Below are 19,209 nucleotides of genomic sequence, written 5' to 3'. Positions count from 1 at the left end.
TAAATGGGACGAAGTGAAAGTGTTTTTGTGTGTGTGTGTGTTTGAGAGTGAAAGTGAATGAGAATACTAGGGTTTGAGAATGTGTTTGAATAAGTGAGAGTACGAGTGAATGAGTTAAGGAGTGCAAAAGCATTGGAGGGAGTGAGTGACTGGAGATTGTGAGAAGTAGAAGCACATCAAGGGTGTAGCGATCAGCAGACGAAGCTACACAAGGGCCCAGGGTCCGCGAGTGTGAAAGTGTAAGTGTGTTTCTCAATGAAAATAAGATCAAATGAGTATGTCTGAGAGGGATTGAGTATAAGTGAGGGAATATGAGTGAGAGTGAGCGAGGGGGAAGGGAGTAAATGTGAAAGTGATGGAGTAGTAGCGGAGGAAATTTTGATTCAAATGGGGTGAACTCCTGGCAGGTATTACATCCCACCACTTTAAAAGATCACCAGCCTCCGCTGAGAAAACTGGTAACTGGCCCTTTAAAGAAATGTTTATAGGAGACTTCTACATGCTTTGACTTTTTACAAAAGCCTTTGTAATAATGTCAGTTATAATTAGAGTACCCATTCATACTCCTAAAAAAGCATGTTTAAGTCGGAATCATCTAGAGCAGTGGTTCTTAACCTTTTGACTACTGTGAACCTCCACTAAATCATTACAAGAACCCTGCAAACGACCTCCTCCAGCCCCCCCTAATCATTACTGAAACCCAACCACCCCCTCCATTACTGGAAGCTGGGGACCCCAGACAAAGCATTTTCAATGATTTGAACCGCAAAAATACACACACAAAATACAGTAACAAACAAATTAATGAATGATAAACTAGTATATTTAAACTCCAATTATAAAAAATGTAACCGAATGGGATAGTGAGAGCTTTTTAAAATGCAATTGTGGTCACTCATTGTACATACTATATTCTTTTTGCTACACTTGAACTGCTCCCACAAATCAATTTGAGGATATTAACCTAATTTTTAGCTTCTAATTTCAAATCCCTTCACATTTACAGAACATTTAATAACAACAGGTTAAGAACCGATGATCTAGAGCCCTATGGTGCTTTTCAAAATGCTGCCTAGTTGGTACCACACATGCATACACATCCTGTACATAGGTCAACTCTATAATCATACATTTCCAGCACAGTGAAACAAACACCAGTTTCATCATAAAAAGAACCTATTGGTGCAATGGTCTGATTGAGAAAGGTGTTCACTGGAGAGTTTAAGGGATAGATGAAAGCCTCAGATTAAGTGTCACTCAACTGTCAAACGTAATCTAATACTACTTGAACGCCCTTGGATTGTTCTACTTTCAAGCAAGAGGAACTACCACCAACATGATGGAGGAAAAAAAAGACAAAAAAATAAATAAAAAAATAAAAAGAAGGTGGCAATGGACGGCCTATATCTACGCAAACATATTTAGCTTAAATTGTTGGTTGAATTGCGCAATGCAAGCAAGGTAGCCCGTGTAGCACTTTGACGATATTTTAGACTCACATGTCTGAAAAACACAAATTATGCTGCCTTGAGCACAGACATTTGCAGGAGGTGACGACGGTGCAAAAAGTAGCAAGCATGATTAAACAAGATTCTCAAACTTGAAACAGTCATTATCCTTTATCAATTGTGACAAGGAGCGAATCAGAGGTCCAATTAAAAACTCAAAGTGATCAAGCAGCAGTTAGACTACAGAAAGAAGTAATGAAAAACTATTTCCTTAGTGAGAGAGACTTATGTAAACATTGGCGCAACAGACAAAGTAAAATTGGAGTCGAGAGTAACTTGGATTGAGCAAGAAAGAATGTGGTTCTTTGGGTATCACTAAGCCCGATATCAGGGATGTGATTTTGCTTACGGATTGCCTTTCTAGCAAAAGCCAATAAAATGTCGATTTTCAGAGGGAAAGCCTAGGTGACAGAAGGTCAACTCCTCATGAATCATAACCACAAGCTAAAGAAGAGCGCATTAGGTTGTGCTTAACGGGAAGCCAGAGAGTTTTCTCCCATTAAGGTGCTCTGAGATGCAGCAAGGAAGTGGACAGGCTGGCGCTACAAGGATGATAGAAAACCCAGGGTGTCCATGAAATTCTGGAGAATTATATATATGATGAGTCTAAGGAAAAGAACAGATGAAATTGACTGACCAGTTGATCACAAGACCTTCTTCAAGAGAATTGAGCAACTTATCCTGGGTCTCAGAGAATCACTTCTGGGTAACCTCAGGCCTCAAAGATGGAGGAAGGACTATCTGGTTAGGTTGTTCGGTGCACAGACGCTAGCAGCCAGGGCATATCACCTGAAGTTGGACAGATAGAGGAGTTCTGATAACTTTAGGATGGTAGGGAAACAAATGGTCTAGTTAATTCACCAGATAAAGTAGGCATGGACACAACTTTAATATAGGCTTCATGATGGGCTAGAAGTCTCTCAAAATATAATGATGTCACTGAGCTGAGAGTAGGGAAAAGATACAAATGTCCAGTACACGTCTTGAGAACTCCACACAGAGATCTTGGGAAGCCAGAACTACATATACCAGCTGAAATCTCCACATAGAATTCTTACAATTGTGAGTTAAACCCCTCAGAAATGCGCGTAACTGTGTGGACCTGGAATTACAAAACCAAATCCTGCACAGTATTCCCTACTCCAGACGGTTTAACACAAACATTTATCAGCTACTCTGAGGAGGTGATAAATGTATCTAGGGAGATAACAGGGGTATAGAGGGGTTGAGTGAGGGGAAGAAAACTGGTCTCGGCTGCAATGCAGCCCTTTCCTTCCACGGTTTACTGGCCAAATTTCCCAGCTTGTAACATCTGATCCGGTCTTCCCTCACACTGAAAATCCAGGTGCAGAAACATTGGCTTCCTTTCAGTCGTGCAGAGTGGAATTCCACAGGGTAATTCCATACCACACAATTCATAGTTTGGGTCAAAGAGTCCTTGAACACAAACATTTATCAGCTACTCTGAGGAGGTGGAAAATGTCTCTGGGGTAAAAAACAGGGGTATGGAGGGGGTGAGGGAGGTCAAAGAAAACTGATCTCTGCTGCAATGTAGCCCTTTCCTTCTACGGATTACTGGCCACATTTCCCAGCTTTTAACATCTGATCCGGTCTTCTCTCACAATGAAAATCCAGGTGCATCAACATTGGCTCGCTTTCAGTCATGCAGAGTGGAATTCCACAGGGTAATTCCATACCACACAATTCATAATTGAGGTCATAGAGTCCTTGGAGAACGTCATTCACTCTGGGAATAAAATATGCCCCACCCCAGGTTGAACATCCAAAATGGAATATAGGAACGGTATCCTTTTAGATGTAATATGTGGTGATTTGGGCAAGTTTATTCTGAGCCTTACATTGAAAAATGCCCAGCTAACAAGTTAGACCACGCCCAAACAAACAGCTAAATAAAGTTAACCATGGACAAATATGTTAGACATTTAGGGAACATTTGTGGAGCAGTACTGAAACAAAAAGAGAGCATCTTCAAATGAAGTGCTCATACCATATGACTTGTAGTCCTGATGCAAAGGGTGTAGAGAAATGTGCATCATAAGTCCACAGGTCACAAGTCAGCTGCTGAATTTCTGTCAACACCAGTCACCATGTTTAATCTCGAAAGAGGGAGGAGGGTGAGAAAGTAATTAAGGTAATATCGGTCTACAATTTGACAAACCAAATCCCTAAAACATAATCTGAAGGAAGAGTAAAAATTCCTCATCTGCGCCAGGGGAGGTGGCCTCTAAAAAGAGAAGCCTCTAAACCTCCAGAAACACAAATGAGAACACTAGAGGCATCTGGGAGATCTGTACTCAATGGGGGCTTGAAGTGAAAGGCTTTACTTCATTTTAGAACAACATTGAGACCTCAACGGACAATTGTTAAGAGATATTCTGTGCGCCCTCTGGGCCTATGCTAACGGAATGTAGAGCTTGATGACTAATGACACTAACAGGGCTTATACCAGTGTTTGTGTGCAAATTAGGATCAGCACTTTTTTTGAGGCCTGGTGAGAGGCAGCTTTGGTGAAGGGGTGCACACAGGATTTAGGGATCTACAAGGGTTGACAAGCCTGGAAATAGGGTCTTGTGGGGCTGACAAGCATCGAAATGCATGGCCTTAGCTTATGATTTGACACCCTGGAATCTTCGAATGGTATCCGACATCAGGAGGGGGACTTAAATTTGGCAAAAACATTTCCTGGATCATCTGGATAAGTCACTGCCTCATCCACTTAATGGCTGGAGGTGTAAACTAAGTTGCTGATTTGACAAACCTAGTGAGTGACAAAATGGGAACAGGATTGTCAAGAGAATTTCACGAAAAAAAACAGAACTTAATTGTAGACAGACAGACAGCTAGTACAGTCAGTCGGAGTGCGAAGATACTCTCATCTAGAGCCGGTGAGTAATCCCCAGGAGGCCCACTCCAGGATATACTAGGGTGTGGAATTCTTCTGTTGGAATGAGACTGGAATACAAGTTCACTGTCCTAATAATGGATCAGGTGGCACCATCTCTGCAGCAGCCATGAGCAAAGCGTTAAGGAACTTGCCTTTCATCGTTTACTTCCTCAGCCTGCTACTGCCACACACCCAGACAGGATGCTTGCTCCACACCATGATGCAACAATTGGTGAGGGCTACCAGAATAGATGGAGAGTGGCCTCCAGCAAATCAGCATAAATGAAAGCTAGATATTCTCTTTATTTATGTTAAAACTCTAAACCAAATACACTTTGATCAATTAAAGGCACGACTACAAGAAGAAAAAACAAGAAAATGAGTAAAACAATGTTAAAAAATAATACATATTCTTATATGCCTCCATGCAGGAGAGCCATGAAGGCACATACAATGCCTAACATGGCAGAAAGCTACCACTAAAAACGAAACTGTAATAATTAACAGGACTGCTGGTCCAAACAATCTAAAATATTCATTAGTGTCACAAATGCCCTTAACATTTTCCATATTTATGAAGATTTTCGATTTGACCCTTCCCACAGTCACACCAGTAACTCACATTCTTTACAAGGGATCACAAAGAAAGACTCATGGAGTTCAATGCAAACAGCAGAATAAAACATTGGCCACTATCTCTCACTTATTTTCTGGCAGAACCTTTCCACTTTGGGAATACCAATCTATGTGCCTCCTACACGCAACACAAGAGGCATTCTTAGCCTGCAAAGCATAACACCATACCTGCTCTTCAGCATAAGAGGAGTCTATAAACATGCACAAATTGAGTGATTCAATGTATGGTTTGAAGCACTCCTGCTGACCAAAACTGATAATCAGCCCAATAACCAGGCCATTAAAGCACACAACCTTTTGCAAATACTCACAAATTGTTCTGGGATTTCAGAAAAGACTGACAGAAGAAGAGGAGAGCAAAAATTAAAAACGAAACACTGAGCAGCAATCCACATCAAGATTTTATGGAGGTCTACGCCTCTGATGTGGACATAAGGCCCTCATGTTTATACCATAAGAAAAACTAGCCCAGTAAGCCACATATAATTCAGCATCCATCAGGAGCTTTGAGCAAGGGTCAATAATGGGGGAAACCAAATCATTTACTTAATTACACTTCAACTCCCAGCTACTGCCTACTTCAGATCTGTGGAAGGTTCAATAAACTGCTATGTACTTGTGAACATTCAGGGGCTCATGTCTTAATGTGATCATGAACACACTTACCGGTTACATTTTGAGAAAGCGCTTTGCTCTGCTCACGACTAAATCGCCCTCCTAGGAGAACATCACAGCCTTCTCTGGCAAGACGGTTGGCCATTGATGCAGCATTTCCTCCCAGTGACCAGCGCATTTCTGACAGTTTCTTAGAGGCAGTCACTAATTTCCTGAATAAAGTTGCGTTGGAAACGTACCTCCTTAAATGAAAAAAAAAACAAGATTTAAAAAAAAAATTTGAATGGGTGGTACAAAATATTTTAAAACTCAACAGTCAGCTCTCAAACTTTCTAAAACCTAAATGGAGAATCAGAAAGGGAAATCATTATTTCTTCTGAAACAGCAAAAGCCTGAACTGCGGTTTGTGCTAACTGTTATTGCAGCCTGTTTGCATTCCCAAAGAATTAACAACTTTTCAAAAACCCCTTTCAGAGAGCCCCCTGTGCAGCAATCGAATTCTACCCATGGCTATTGGCGAGCTTGGCAGGCAGTGGTAGAGAGGCTACATGTACTCCTGATTAGAGTAAAGAACCTGTTCACCATCAACAAAGGACTGACGACCTCCATTGAGGATTAACAACTGTTTGTTAGTCTGAAACAATACTCTCCATGGAAATAAGCACAAAATGACACTCCTCCCTATGGAGACCCGGAAAACCTTTTTTGAGTCTCCATACTTCACTATTTAAATGGCAGAGTCCTGGATACAGAAAATAATACATATGCCAATAGTGTGTTACAGTCAACCAGTGACCCAGTTCCCCATGCGGGCCTCTTTCTTCTAAGATGTTTGTCACCTTTCACCTACAACACCACTCTTTGAAAACTTAATAGGCTGCATTCCAGTATCTCACACCTTCGTCCATACCGTCCCCTACCTGGTCATTGTTTGCCTCTTAACCATCCCAAAGCCAGCGTTACATAGAGCTATCTGACCAAGTGCCACTGCATTCGCCAAGTTCCTATGCCCATGTCCTACACTTCCTTCTTCATCACTAACACTTCCCCTTCCCCAAAGACCCCATTCAATGCAGTAATACAATCTAATGTTCTAAATTAAAACATTCACAATATAGGTTCAGGTTCAGTGCTCAAAGGTTGAATAAATAGACTTTCCATAGTCTAAGTAGTGTTGTGGCTCTCAGAGGCCAAGTCAGAAGCCCTGACTTGGCTCTCCCTACGCATTTGCTAACTTGTTCACTTGTAAACCTGAGTGTACATTACACTGTCTAATAATTTCATCATTAAATGTCGATTTAAAAAAGCAACAAAATGCGCACAATGTTAATCAAATCTGTACACAAAATTCCCTTTGACCCGATCGCTCCAATCCAGTGCTTTTCTTTGTCATGAGGCCGCTGTAGCTTGCACCAGCGCTGCCAATGTCAGTACCAATACTACTAACCATCACAATCCTACAAGAGTGACAATTGAGACTATTTCAGGTTCCCAAAGTTATAAGAATTGCACAAATTAATTATTATCAATGTATAATGAATCAATAAACAATTGTGCTCGTGCTCATACTTAAATTAGAGAAACAGCACCACCATGTGACAGTCTATCATAGGAGATGGTCTTGACAATTAAGCGTCAATGCCGAGCACTGGAAACCACAGGCTCAAATTAAGCACTGCTCCAATCTAGCATTTCTTTACCTGAAAGTAAACTCCTTTAGAGTCACTCCGACCTGCCACAATCACACAAACAAAAAGCTGAGAATTTTGTAACATATTTACTCTGAAGCGGCACCAGGAGGGAAGAAATAGGCAAAGCTCTCTGCCAGCTGCTTCTCTGTCTGGATGACATCATGGTGGACAGGGTTGCGGCTGTGTTCGATGCCAGCTTCATCCAAAAGTTCCACTCCATCTACAATAATATCCAGACAGCCCCCAAAACCTGGAAGAAGATGACAAAATAGAAATATTATACTCTACACTTAAGAACCCCACCTGAGAGATCAAATGTTGGGGCACTGATGACTTGCCAAATTTCTATCTGTTGCAAACATCAGAACAACTCCTCAAAGGGCTTTAAATTTACCCCTTAGCTGTATAGCCTGTTCCACCCCTAGTGCTGAGCCCCTTTTTAGGTCGAGCCTGGGCAACGCATGCATTGCTGCGAGGCATGCAGTAGTGGAGTATGGCTATCTACTCCATCCTAGTTGGACATCTTCCAATGTATAAAGACTGATCTTCAATACCCACCTCAGGATAGTTGAGGTCCTAATAGGACACAAACAGGGTTGTAAAACACCTCTGTAATCTTTGTCCAATAAGGGAAGCAGTTTGTTTCTTGTACCCACATCTTCTAAATCATGATTTCGGGATTTGTCTTTAACCACGTCTTGTTAATGTTTTTCAACACTGAAATGCTCCATATATCTGATGATAGGAATATATTCAAGGTTTCAATAATGTGGAAATGTACAATCCATTATACGGTTTCCTTCGGCTGAAGGTGATCTTTAATTAACTGCCTCAGCAATCTGTCAACCAAGTTAATAAGACGCCAAATAATTGACCACCTTTTGATGATACTTACCTCAAGCCCAACTGAAGCCTCAATGCACTACTAACTGTACCTTGCGGGAGTCCTAACCATCTTTTCTAAATATTCATTTCCAATATCAGCAATAGGTGATGCTTTCTCCAAGAGGATTTCACAGCTATATGAAAGCAAATTTAGTATTTTTGAATGATAGTTCTCGTTGAGAACTTCCTCTGAATTTTGCCCCAACTCAGAACCCATTCTTTAGAATATAGCAGAAAACTTTCCACAAAAAATGTTCATCTACCTCAGCTCTTTGGATAGTTTCCACGGGATCCGTCAAGCAGGAGCCGGGGGGTTGGGGGTGTCTCAAAACGCATTTTCGACATGCAATTTTGAACTTTTTGACAGCATAAAGAAAAAGAGCTGAACAGAATTACACCAAATTTGGCAGCATGCTAGATCTTTACTCAGAAAGTAGATTTTTACTCAGAAAGTAGGAGTTTTGTGATTTGGTGTAAATTAGTTCTATGGTTTTTGAGAAATTAAGGTTAAAAAGTTAGTGATATTTGGACACTTGGCACCACAGGAGTCCCAGAGTACCTCAAGTAAAAAAATAAATAGAGTGATCAAATTGGTCAAGAGAGCTTTTTTCCCCCGGCCAGTTCAGTCCTGTAGGACTAGCAAGGTCCGGTAGGACCGAGCGATCTGACTGGCTGGCTGGATCGACAGAGCGGATCCCGTTGGGGTCCTGCAGGAGTTTTGCGTGACGCTGAAAAACAGAGAAAAGAAGGGAAAAAAACAATTGGAAATGGATGCGAGGTTGGCCACACATTTAGGGGCTGATTAGGTGCAGGGCCTGTAGATAACTAGTCATTGAGAACCCACTCCCTTTAGACACCCAAGCCCCATTATGTTCCAGAGCTTCTACTATGCACAGCCATTTCCTCGTACTGAACCCTTCATGGACAGCCGACCTCTCGAGGGTAACGAAACAGACATGGGTAGGAAAGTACCTACCGCAAACATTCTTCACCCTGTGCATATTTTCTCCACGGAGTGCCTACTCCTCGGAAGCTTTGAGTCAAGGTATACATTAATACCAAAAAACTCAATGGGCAGAATGTTGTCAAGGAATTACAGTTCACATACATTTGCGATGAACTGTAATCTGCTTTGCTTCTTCCTCCAGGATGTTTTGTTGTTTTTAAATATAATGCACTGAAACATTTTCTGTTCTGTAATCACAGATATCTGTTACGTTGATGTGAATTTCAGACTGTTTCAAAGAGATGCTTCATGTTCCCATTTAAATGCCAGATCAAATTGATTAGAAACTTAATACTTCCAAGTCATATTTTCAGCTATGAACAATGTTATATAAAGCAGTTCTACAAAACATTGAATAAGTTATGAAATTGGGATTATTATTGATGAGACAATGTCACATGAATTATTGCGTATTTTTCATACATATGTTATTCGCATTATGGATGAATAGAGTTATACTTACGGACATGTTGAGCAATTTGTAAATTTAGGTTTTCAATGATCCAATTAGTACATTATGAATTAACAGAATTATATTTATGCAAGTATAGCCACTTGGGACACATTTTATGGAACGATGAGCATTTGTCCCTTTATTAGCACTCACAGTGATCACTATATATGAAGATTTGTATTGAACAACTACACTGTGAAATTGGAATACTCTAAGGCACCATCACTTTACATAATGCACTTTACCAATACGCTATATATTCCATGGGAGCTTATGTAATATCTTCATTGAGAGAATGCATGGAGTCACTTTATTGGGTTAGTTGTCTCCTTTAAGCAATGGATGATGAAGTGTTCTTATACATTATAGCCTGATTTAGTACTTATTTGCATTATATATTTTAAAGGCTTTTCTTTGATTTGCAATTGATACTGACTGAAAATAAAATTGAAACTATACTCTTGGCAATAAGAAAGGGAGATATCAATAACATTCATAACAGTTACTTCGGGTAAACAAGTGGGACGGAAATATCAAGTGAAATATAGGACTTTTAAGTTACATAATTACATATAGTAAGGTTACAATATTAACTTTGTAAACGTTAATTTGTAATTTGCTGAACGACTGGTTTGACATTCGATCACAGATTTTATCCAGATAGTAAAACACAGTTCACTTTAAGAGTCTACCGTCAATGTCTATAAGACAAATACATATAGTGATATTAGTAGGTTTAACAAAATCAGTAATATATGAGAGGTAGACAAATATTACATTTATTGTGAATTATGCTGAAAAAAGTTTCTTTTGGATTGAATGACAAAATCCTTCCGTAAGTTAGTTTACATTGTCTATTCGAAGTACTAGGAAGGCATGAAACTATAAGTCATGTGAAAATGACCACTGTGAAACACGTAACCTCCTCTGTATGTATTTTAGATGAGTAAAAGCACTTTCAAGCACAAACTTTAGAATGCTGCCACCTGGGGTAGGATGAGATCTAGAGAAAAGTGAACCTAATGCTAGAGTTATGTTGGAGAGAGGTTGACTATTTATACACACATACAAATATATATATATATTTTTAAACTACTGTTTTTTAAAGTAAGAATAAAGTGATGTTATAGTAAGGTAAAAGTGACGTTATAGTAGAGTGAAAATGTCAGTGAAAAAATGCTGCTTTAAATGTACAAAAACAACTGAAATTCACCAAGTATAGTTCTCAAGTCACTATAACTCGTACCCTAAGATAACCAACTATAACTAGCATCTCTACCCTGCATAGTTTTGTCATCAATAATTTCACTGCAAATGGTGCAGTGATATAATCAATGATATCACAGAAGATGTCACGAGTGATGCAATATGTGGGGTAAATAGCAGTGCATGGCAAGGGCGCGAATTATAGTTACCTTTGGACTCAGTGTCACTAGGAATAACTATAACTGGTGAATTTCAGTGGTTTTCTACTTTTAAAACAGATTTTATTAACTGAAATGTTCACTGAACTATAAAGTAACTTTAACATTTGTTTTAGTTTTTTTTGCTGTGAATTTTTAGGGTTTTATTGAGTAAAGTACTATTTTATTACCATTTTGTAAGTTCAACCCCACGCTGCAGGGTTTGGCCACAAGGCCTGTTCAACCCTCAGCAACATTAAATAAAATGTTGGTGGTGCTCCTGCCCTTTCTAGGGACAGCACCAAAAAAAAAAAATGTCAATAGTTCTCACAGGGCATTGTGGGGCACTCCTTCACAGAACAGTGGATAAGAAATGAGCGGCTCCTGCCACTCAGTTTTTATTCACTTTGGTGTCCTGGTGCCCACCCTGGACAACCCTTCTTTTAAAAATGATTAGGAGGTGTGTGACACAGCCCCCTTCACATCATACCCCAGTACCTTTCTTTTTATAGATGGGGAGGGGCACCTGCCCCACCTCCTTGACCTTACTTGGGTCCTGGGGACCCCATCCCGGCCTATGTTATAAATAATGGGTAGTGGGCACATGATTTCCCTCCACGTGCTTCCTTGGGCATGAGTCACCCATATACCACTAGTTGGAGTCCACAAGTTGAGTCCCTAAGCCCCAGGCTAGCTCTTCTCATGCTGCGGGAGCCTGCATTGCTCCTGCCAAGAGGTAGCCGCTGTTTTTGCTTGCTTCCTTCAGGCTGGTGCAAAGTATGTTTCCCTACCTGTAGGAGCGCCAGCAGGGAAACAGAAGTCTGCTCTCAACCGCAGGAGCATTTTTAAAGCTCCCGCCAGGTGGGATCAGACTTCTTTTACCCTGGCTGTGCTTTCATGGGAAGGGAATCCACTGTGTCCCAGGGAAGGGAATCCTGGACACAGTGTTTGAGCCGCCCTGAGGATGGGGTCCCCAGGGCTTTAAGAGGCTCAGGAAGATGGACCACGACTCCCCTCCCCAGAATTGGTGTGGGTCTCTCTCTCGCTCTCTCTCTCTCTTATTTTCATTGTTTTAGGTCAAGAGCAGCTACTGCATAGAGCACTCTGCAACACCAGCGACACTGACACAGCTCAGCAAAGTTTTTAAGCATAGGATTAGTACATTGCCATTCATGCCAAGCTAAAAAGGGACACTGCTAATCCTATGCTTAAAAAACAGACATTTGAGGTGGGCAGATTGAGAGTGTCACTGGTGTTGTAGGGTGCTCTATACCTCTATACAGAGTTGCTCTCCACCTAAACCTGGGAACAACCCGGAGTTCTCTGCTTCATTTTTTACATAATTTATGCAGCACTCTAACCCTGAAAGGGGTGTTGGTTTGAGATGTATATATCAAAAATAACACCTGACACATTTTGGCTACTCCGCCTGCAACTGGACTATACATACCCCAATGTGCAAATAACCTTTTTAAACTGCTAGTGCAAAAAAGTAAATGCAACATATTTAAAAACAACTAGACTCCTGTTTTTCTCCTTTTCTGAGAGGCAAGTACCAACTTAATTTTTTCACAGCAGTAAACCCAAGAACTCAAATCTTTTTCATTTCGTTCTCTTATTTTTTGTCTTCTCACAGATACAATATATATTGTCCAATGAATATAAGTCCTGAATGTAAGCACTTGCTGCTGCCAACATTAGTTCAATGGATGAGCCTGTCACGCCTGCCTTTTAGGGGTGTAGCAAATAGCAATTGATATCCAGCACCAAACACTTTTAGAGGTTCTGTTTATACAGTAATGCACAAAGTGTTTCTACTTTGCTGCATAACAAGCCCTTGTTGTAGGCTTGCAGGCTTCTCTCGGGATTAGCATCCATTCCTCTTGTAGCTGGAGGTACCAAACTCTAATACTTCAGGTGCCAACTCACTACATTCATTCCCTTGAGATTTCGATATCTCAGCGGACCCTGGGTTTGAGTTAGCAGGCCCCCTACAACGGGAAGGTTCTTGCATGGCTGAACAGACAATTCCAAGTACTAACTACCAAAGCTGGCTTGCCCACACACGTCATGGATGTGTGCCTGAGCTTTCTAACAACATAAGAGAACAAAAGTAGTGAGGGAAAGGGTAAACAAATATCACTGTTAGTGCATTGCCCATGGACTGTGGGTGTGGAAACCTAGAGGCGAAGCTTGCATTTTTTTTGCAGAGGTGAAAAGATAGGCTGTGCCCCAATTCTGAAAGTACGATTGGAATACTTGCGGATCCAGCTCAGACTCATCCATGTGTTGAGGCACAGTTAGTGGGTTCGATGTACACCACTGGCAAATACTTTTCTATCAAGTTGATCTCATGGCGAAGGACCCCCATGGCAAATCAATTGGGATTTATGTCAGCACTAGGATGGTTGTCTTTCCAAAGAGCATATAAAAAACTGAATGACAACAGGACTACCATCAGCTCTAGGGAGCTGATGAGGCACTTTTGCTGTTCTTGCTTTCAGGTACACTAAATAGTAATGCCCTTAAGGTGCCCGCACCAACCCATAAGTGAGACATTTCTAGGAATGACCAACTGCGTCTGTGGGTACTGAAATGTTCTGTCGAGCAGAAAGTTCTTGATGTTCCACCATGTACGACTATGCTTAACTCCAGACTCTACCAACACTAGTTCCTCTCGCTGAACCATCATTTGTGGCCATGGCTTGCATATACACTCCAGTAATTGGTACATGGGAAGCAGTGAGTTATGGGCACAAAGAAGGCCATGAGCCATCTTCCCAAGTGGTTTCATGATTATTTTTTTACAGTTAGTTGAAGTGTCTGAAAAAGGGGGAGAAGCATTTCAAATGCTGTCGACTACTCTTGATCAAGAGAGGCTATTCCTGTGACCGAGCTCTAAATACGCCTGGTTAAGAGGTGTAATTTCCTTTGCAGAAATTACACAAAAGGCCCAAAGCATTACATGAAATGCAGGCTTTGGCATATGACTTTTTTTTTTTTAGCAAAGAAAGAGTTCTAACATCCATTTTTGGAATGAAGGTTCATTTCAAATTTCATGGGCTCTGAAATAGGATTTATACCCGAATGTTGTCTCAATTACGCAACATGACAATCTGTTTTTCTCATTAGAATTATATGGCCAAATACAGGAAATAACATCAGATTATAGCTGCTCAAAAGAAATTACATCCCAGCATGGGTTAAAACTACTCCTAAAAAGGGCTGAATCTACTCAGAAAAGAGATAAGACTATTCGATATGTGAATCTTAGTTAGCACACGAACGACATTGTTGTCTGTGTCCTAGGCATCAAGGATGGCTGCTACTCCTTCAGCTTGAAATATAAAGATATGAATAGTGCTACAATGCAGACGTGCAGTGATAACCACTATACACTTAGTAAAGATCCTGAAGGGAAGGGCTTTGAACTGATAGTGTTGACCACTTACTACAAACTTAAGGCAGCAATGGTGAGCCAGAGGAATTGGGATGTGAAAGTAGGTTCCCCTGAGGTTTAAGACAGCCATGTGATCTCCTGTGCACAGCTGAGGAATGACATATTTGTTGTGATTTTGAAAGGTTCTGTCAGGATGTAGCAATTCAGTGGCCCACGGTCGGGAGGAGGCCATAAGGTACTGTCCTGGGATTAGGAACTACAGGGAATATACACCTTTACCCCGCTTGTGTGGAGCACCAGCCCGATAGAACATTATGCAGTCTTGGTTGCTTTTGATTGACTGTATGATGGCAAGGTGGTGAGTTTGCTGGTGTAGTATGGAACTCCAAGCAGAATCCTAGCTTGATAACAGATAACAGATAAGACCCGAGTTTGAAGTGTTCTCCCATTGTGGAAGGAATAACAGGATTCTCCCTGAAGGGTATTGTGATATCAGTGGAATTGCTTGGCAAGTCAATGCCTGGAATTAAGAGTGTCATTTCCAATGCCTCCTCAACCCCTTACCAATCCAATGCCTTTATACCTTCCTCTAGCGCAGAGCTTCTGGGGTTGTCCCTCCTGAATGGGTTAATGCTTTTGGAACCCTGAGCATTGCACCGTTGACTCTTTTACACTCCCTTTTGCCTGTTGTACCGAAAACCCATATTAGGAGTTTGAGTTTGGAGACCTCCCATGGTCATGGCAGAGACATTGGCAGTTTCAAGCTCAGTTAACATAAACTCAGTTAACATGCCCATCTGGGGCTCAAAAACATGCTCACCTTGAATGGGGACATTGATCAGATGTAGCTAGACTTCTATGTAGAAACCGGAAACCTTCAGCCAAGCATATCTACAGTGGATGACATTAGTGTTAACCTCCCTAGAGGCAGTATCCGATGCAGGTTCTATGGGGACGAAACCTTCACTAGATACGTTTCAAGGTGTGATTGGTCTTGAGGGTCAACAGTGTAGTTCTCCCAGGGATCGTCCCCACCGTCTAGTGGGACCGGATCAAAGTATGGATCCTGCAGGTCATATTGGCTGTCATGGTCAGAGTGTGAAGTGAGCCCTGTGGTGAAGAAAACCTCTGTAGTGTTGGTGGAGGAGGAATGGGGCTTGGGTAAGCTTATGGTGTGGGACTGGTGTTTTGCTACCTGTGCTGTTTAGGGATTTGATAGTTTGAGTTTTTCAAAAATGGCCTCCTTTTCTAGAAGAGGGCAGTGTCCACCTTCAGCAGTAGGGGCAAGCCACAATCTTGCCTGAGGTGGAGTGCATGTTAAGCTTCCGTTGCCTGAAACTAGGCACCCCTAGAAGCTTGAATGGCTATGGTTGTGTTGCTCAATGCAGAGGCTGGAACCATGATTTGTTCCTACACTGGCTTTGATGCAGACTTCGGCAGGGAATGGCTCAATGCTCCTGTATCTGCCTTGAAGTGGAGGGTTGGAGCCTTTGGTTCAGGCTTTTCTGAAGCAGAGGGTGCCTCTCAGTGCACTCATTGGCATTGGGTGGGGCCAACGCTCGAGCCCTCTTGGCTGTATCCTGGGACTCTAGGCCCTGCTCCCTTGAGAACGGTGCTCACCCTCAATTGAGGGGTGGATCTTTGAATGTTGAGGGATGTTTATTTTCTGTGTTGCCTTTGTCCTAGGGGCAGTATTCTCTGGGGTGCCTGACCTTTGTAGTTCCTCTGCCTTGAAGGCTTCTGAGGAGTGTGTGTTTCAATCAATCAATCAATCAGTGACACTTATAAAGCGCGCTACATACCCGTAGGGTCTCAAGGCGCTGGGGGGGGGGGGGGGGGGGGGGGGGAGCCGCTACTGCTCAAACAGCCAGGTCTTCAGCTTCTTCCTGAAGGAGAGGTGGTCTTGGGTCAGGCGCAGGTCGGGAGGGAGGGAGGGAGTTCCAGGTCTTGGCGGCCAGGTAGGAGAAGGACCTTCCTCCTGTAGTCGCTCTTCGGATGCGGGGGACGGCGGCGAGGGCGTGGTTGGCTGATCGGAGGTGGCGTTTGGGAGCGTAGAAGTTGACTCGGCTGTTGAGGTAGCTCGGGCCTTGGTCGTGTAGGGCTTTGTGTGCGTGGGTGAGGAGGCGGAAGGTGATTCTTTTGTTGACGGGGAGCCAGTGAAGGTCTCTCAGATGTCCGGAGATGTGGCTGGTTCGTGGGATGTCGAGGATGAGTCTGGCTGAGGCGTTCTGGATCCGCTGGAGTCTCTTCTGGAGCTTGGCGGTGGTACCGGCGTAGAGGGCGTTGCCGTAGTCCAGTCGGCTGGTGACGAGGGCCTGGGTGACGGTCTTCCTGGTCTCGGTGGGGATCCACCAGAAGATCTTCCGTAGCATGCGTAGGATGTTGAAGCATGCCGAGGAGACGTTGTTGACTTGCCTGGTCATGGAGAGGGAGGAGTCCAGGATGAAGCCCAGGTTGCGTGCATGGTCTGTCGGTTTGGGTGCGGTGCCCAGGGCGGGAGGCCACCAGGAGTCGTCCCAGGCGGAGGGAGAGGAGCCCAGGATGAGGACCTCCGTCTTGTCCGAGTTCAGTTTCAGGCGGCTGGTCGTCATCCACTCGGCTACCTCTTTCATCCCTTCATGTAGGTTGGCTCTGGCGGCGGCGGGGTCGTTGGTCAGGGAGAGGATCAGCTGGGTGTCGTCGGCGTAGGAGATTATGCTGAGGTTGTGTTTGCGTACGATGGCCGCGAGGGGGCTCATGTAGACGTTGAAGAGGGTGGGGCTCAGAGATGATCCTTGGGGGACGCCGCAGATGACTTTGGTGGCCTCTGACTTGTACGGTGGTAGGCGGACTCTCTGTGTTCTTCCGTAGAGGAAGGAGATGATCCATTCCAGCGCCTTGTCCTGGATTCCGACGTTGCTGAGGCGCCGTACTAGGGTGCGGTGGCAGACCGTGTCGAATGCCGCGGAGAGGTCTAGGAGGATGAGGGCCGCTGTTTCTCCGTTGTCCATCAGGGCTCGGATGTCATCGGTGGCGGCGATGAGGGCGGTCTCGGTGCTGTGGTTGGCTCGGAAGCCGGACTGTGAGGGGTCGAGGGATCCGTTCGTCTCGAGGAAAGCGGCCATCTGCTTGTTGACGGTCTTCTCGATGACTTTGGCTGGAAACGGGAGGAGCGAGATGGGGCGGTAATTCTTGAGGTCGGTGGGGTCCGCTGTTGGTTTCTTGAGTAGAGCGCGGAGTTCGGCGTGTTTCCAGCTCTCAGGGAAGGTGGCGGTGCCGAAGGATGTGTTGATGATGTCTCGCAGGTGGGGTGCGATGACAGCGTCGGCCTTGTTGAAGACGTGGTGAGGGCAGGGGTCGGTCGGTGATCCGGAGTGGATGGAGTTCATCGTGCGGATGGTGTCTTCGGTGCTGATCGGGGTCCAGGCGTGGAGGGTGGTGGTGGTTGTTCGGTCTTGGTGTGCGTTGGTTGGTTGTTGAAGCTGTTGTGTATGTCCGCGATCTTGTTGTGGAAGTATGAAGCGAGGGAGTTGCAGAGGTCTTGCGATGGGGTGATGTCGTTGTTTCCTGCGCTGGGGTTGGAAAGCTCTTTCACAATGTTGAAGAGTTCCTTGCAGTTGTGTGCGTTGTTGTCCAACCGGTCCTTGAATGCTGTTTTCTTGGCGGCGCGGATCAGCTGGTGGTGTTTCCGGGTGGCAAGTTTGAAGGAGGTCCTGTTGTCCGGTGTTGGTTCCCTTCTCCAGACTTTCTCGAGGGCTCGGCAGTTCTTCTTGGAGCTCTTGAGTTCGTCGGTGAACCATGGGGCTTTCTTGCTGCCGGGTCTGCTGGACGGGGTCCTCAGTGGGGCGAGTTCCTCCGCGCAGTTGCTGATCCACTTCGTGAGGTTGTCGGCGGCCTGGCTGGGGTTCGCTGAGCTGGCAGGAGGGTGCTGGCTCAGGGAGGTGGCGAGCTGGTCTGCTGTGATCTTGTTCCAGCTTCTGCGGGCGGCCTGTTGCTGGTGGTGGTGGGTCGTTGTTTTCTTGAAGGTGAAGTGGACGCAGCTGTGGTCCGTCCATTGAAGCTCTGTGGCGTGGCTGAAGTCGATGTCCTTGCTGGATGAGAAGACAGCGTCGAGTGTGTGTCCGGCGAGGTGGGTGGGGGTGGACACCAGTTGCTTGAGTCCCAGGTTGGCGAGGTTGTCGAGCAGGGTGCTGGTGTTGCGGTCGTTGTTGTTCTCCAGATGGAAGTTGAGGTCTCCCAGGAGGATGTAGTCAGCGGAGGGGAGGGCATGTGGGCTGACGAGGTCGGCGATGTCCTCGCTGAATTGTGTGCGTGGTCCAGGGGGTCGGTAGATCAGGGTGCTTCTGAGGGTGGTGTTCGGGTTGGTGTGGATCTGGAAATGCAGGTGTTCGGCGGTGGTCAGGGAGTTGTCGGTGCTGGTCGTGAGACGGATGGTGTTCCTGTGGATGATGGCGATGCCTCCTCCCATCTGGTTGGCGTTTCGGTCCCTCCGGACGATCTTGTAGCCCTCTGGGATGGCGATGGCGTTGTCGGGAGCTGAAGAGGCGTTCATCCAGGTCTCCGTGAGGAAGGCAACGTCTGGAGCTGTGGTGTCGAGGAGGTTCCAGAGTTCGATGGCATGTCTGTGGAAGGAGCGGGTGTTGAGCAGGATGCACTTGAGGTGGGTGCTGCTGGTGTTCGGCTTGGTGGGTGCTGGTGCGAGGCAGGTCCGGATGCAGGTGAACTTG

At 44.4% G+C, this 19,209-nt stretch overlaps 1 protein-coding gene across 1 annotated transcript in view; it reads right to left on the bottom strand.

Moving 5' to 3' along the window:
• The window catches only part of LOC147708096 (ADP-dependent glucokinase-like), a 172,919-nt gene that overhangs the window by 96,161 nt on the left and 57,549 nt on the right, over positions 1-19,209 (bottom strand). The window contains exons 2-3 of the mRNA XM_086926869.1: positions 7,446-7,605; positions 5,716-5,906 (exon numbers count right to left, since the gene is read on the bottom strand). Coding sequence (XP_086782995.1) covers positions 5,716-5,906; positions 7,446-7,605 — 351 coding nt within the window. The remainder of the gene's footprint in view (positions 1-5,715; positions 5,907-7,445; positions 7,606-19,209) is intronic.

Source organism: Lissotriton vulgaris, chromosome 6 (assembly GCF_964263255.1).
Source record: "Lissotriton vulgaris chromosome 6, aLisVul1.2, whole genome shotgun sequence".
NCBI lineage: Eukaryota > Metazoa > Chordata > Amphibia > Caudata > Salamandridae > Lissotriton > Lissotriton vulgaris.
Note: the sequence above shows the minus strand (reverse complement) of the source record. Positions and strands in the feature narration are given on the sequence as shown.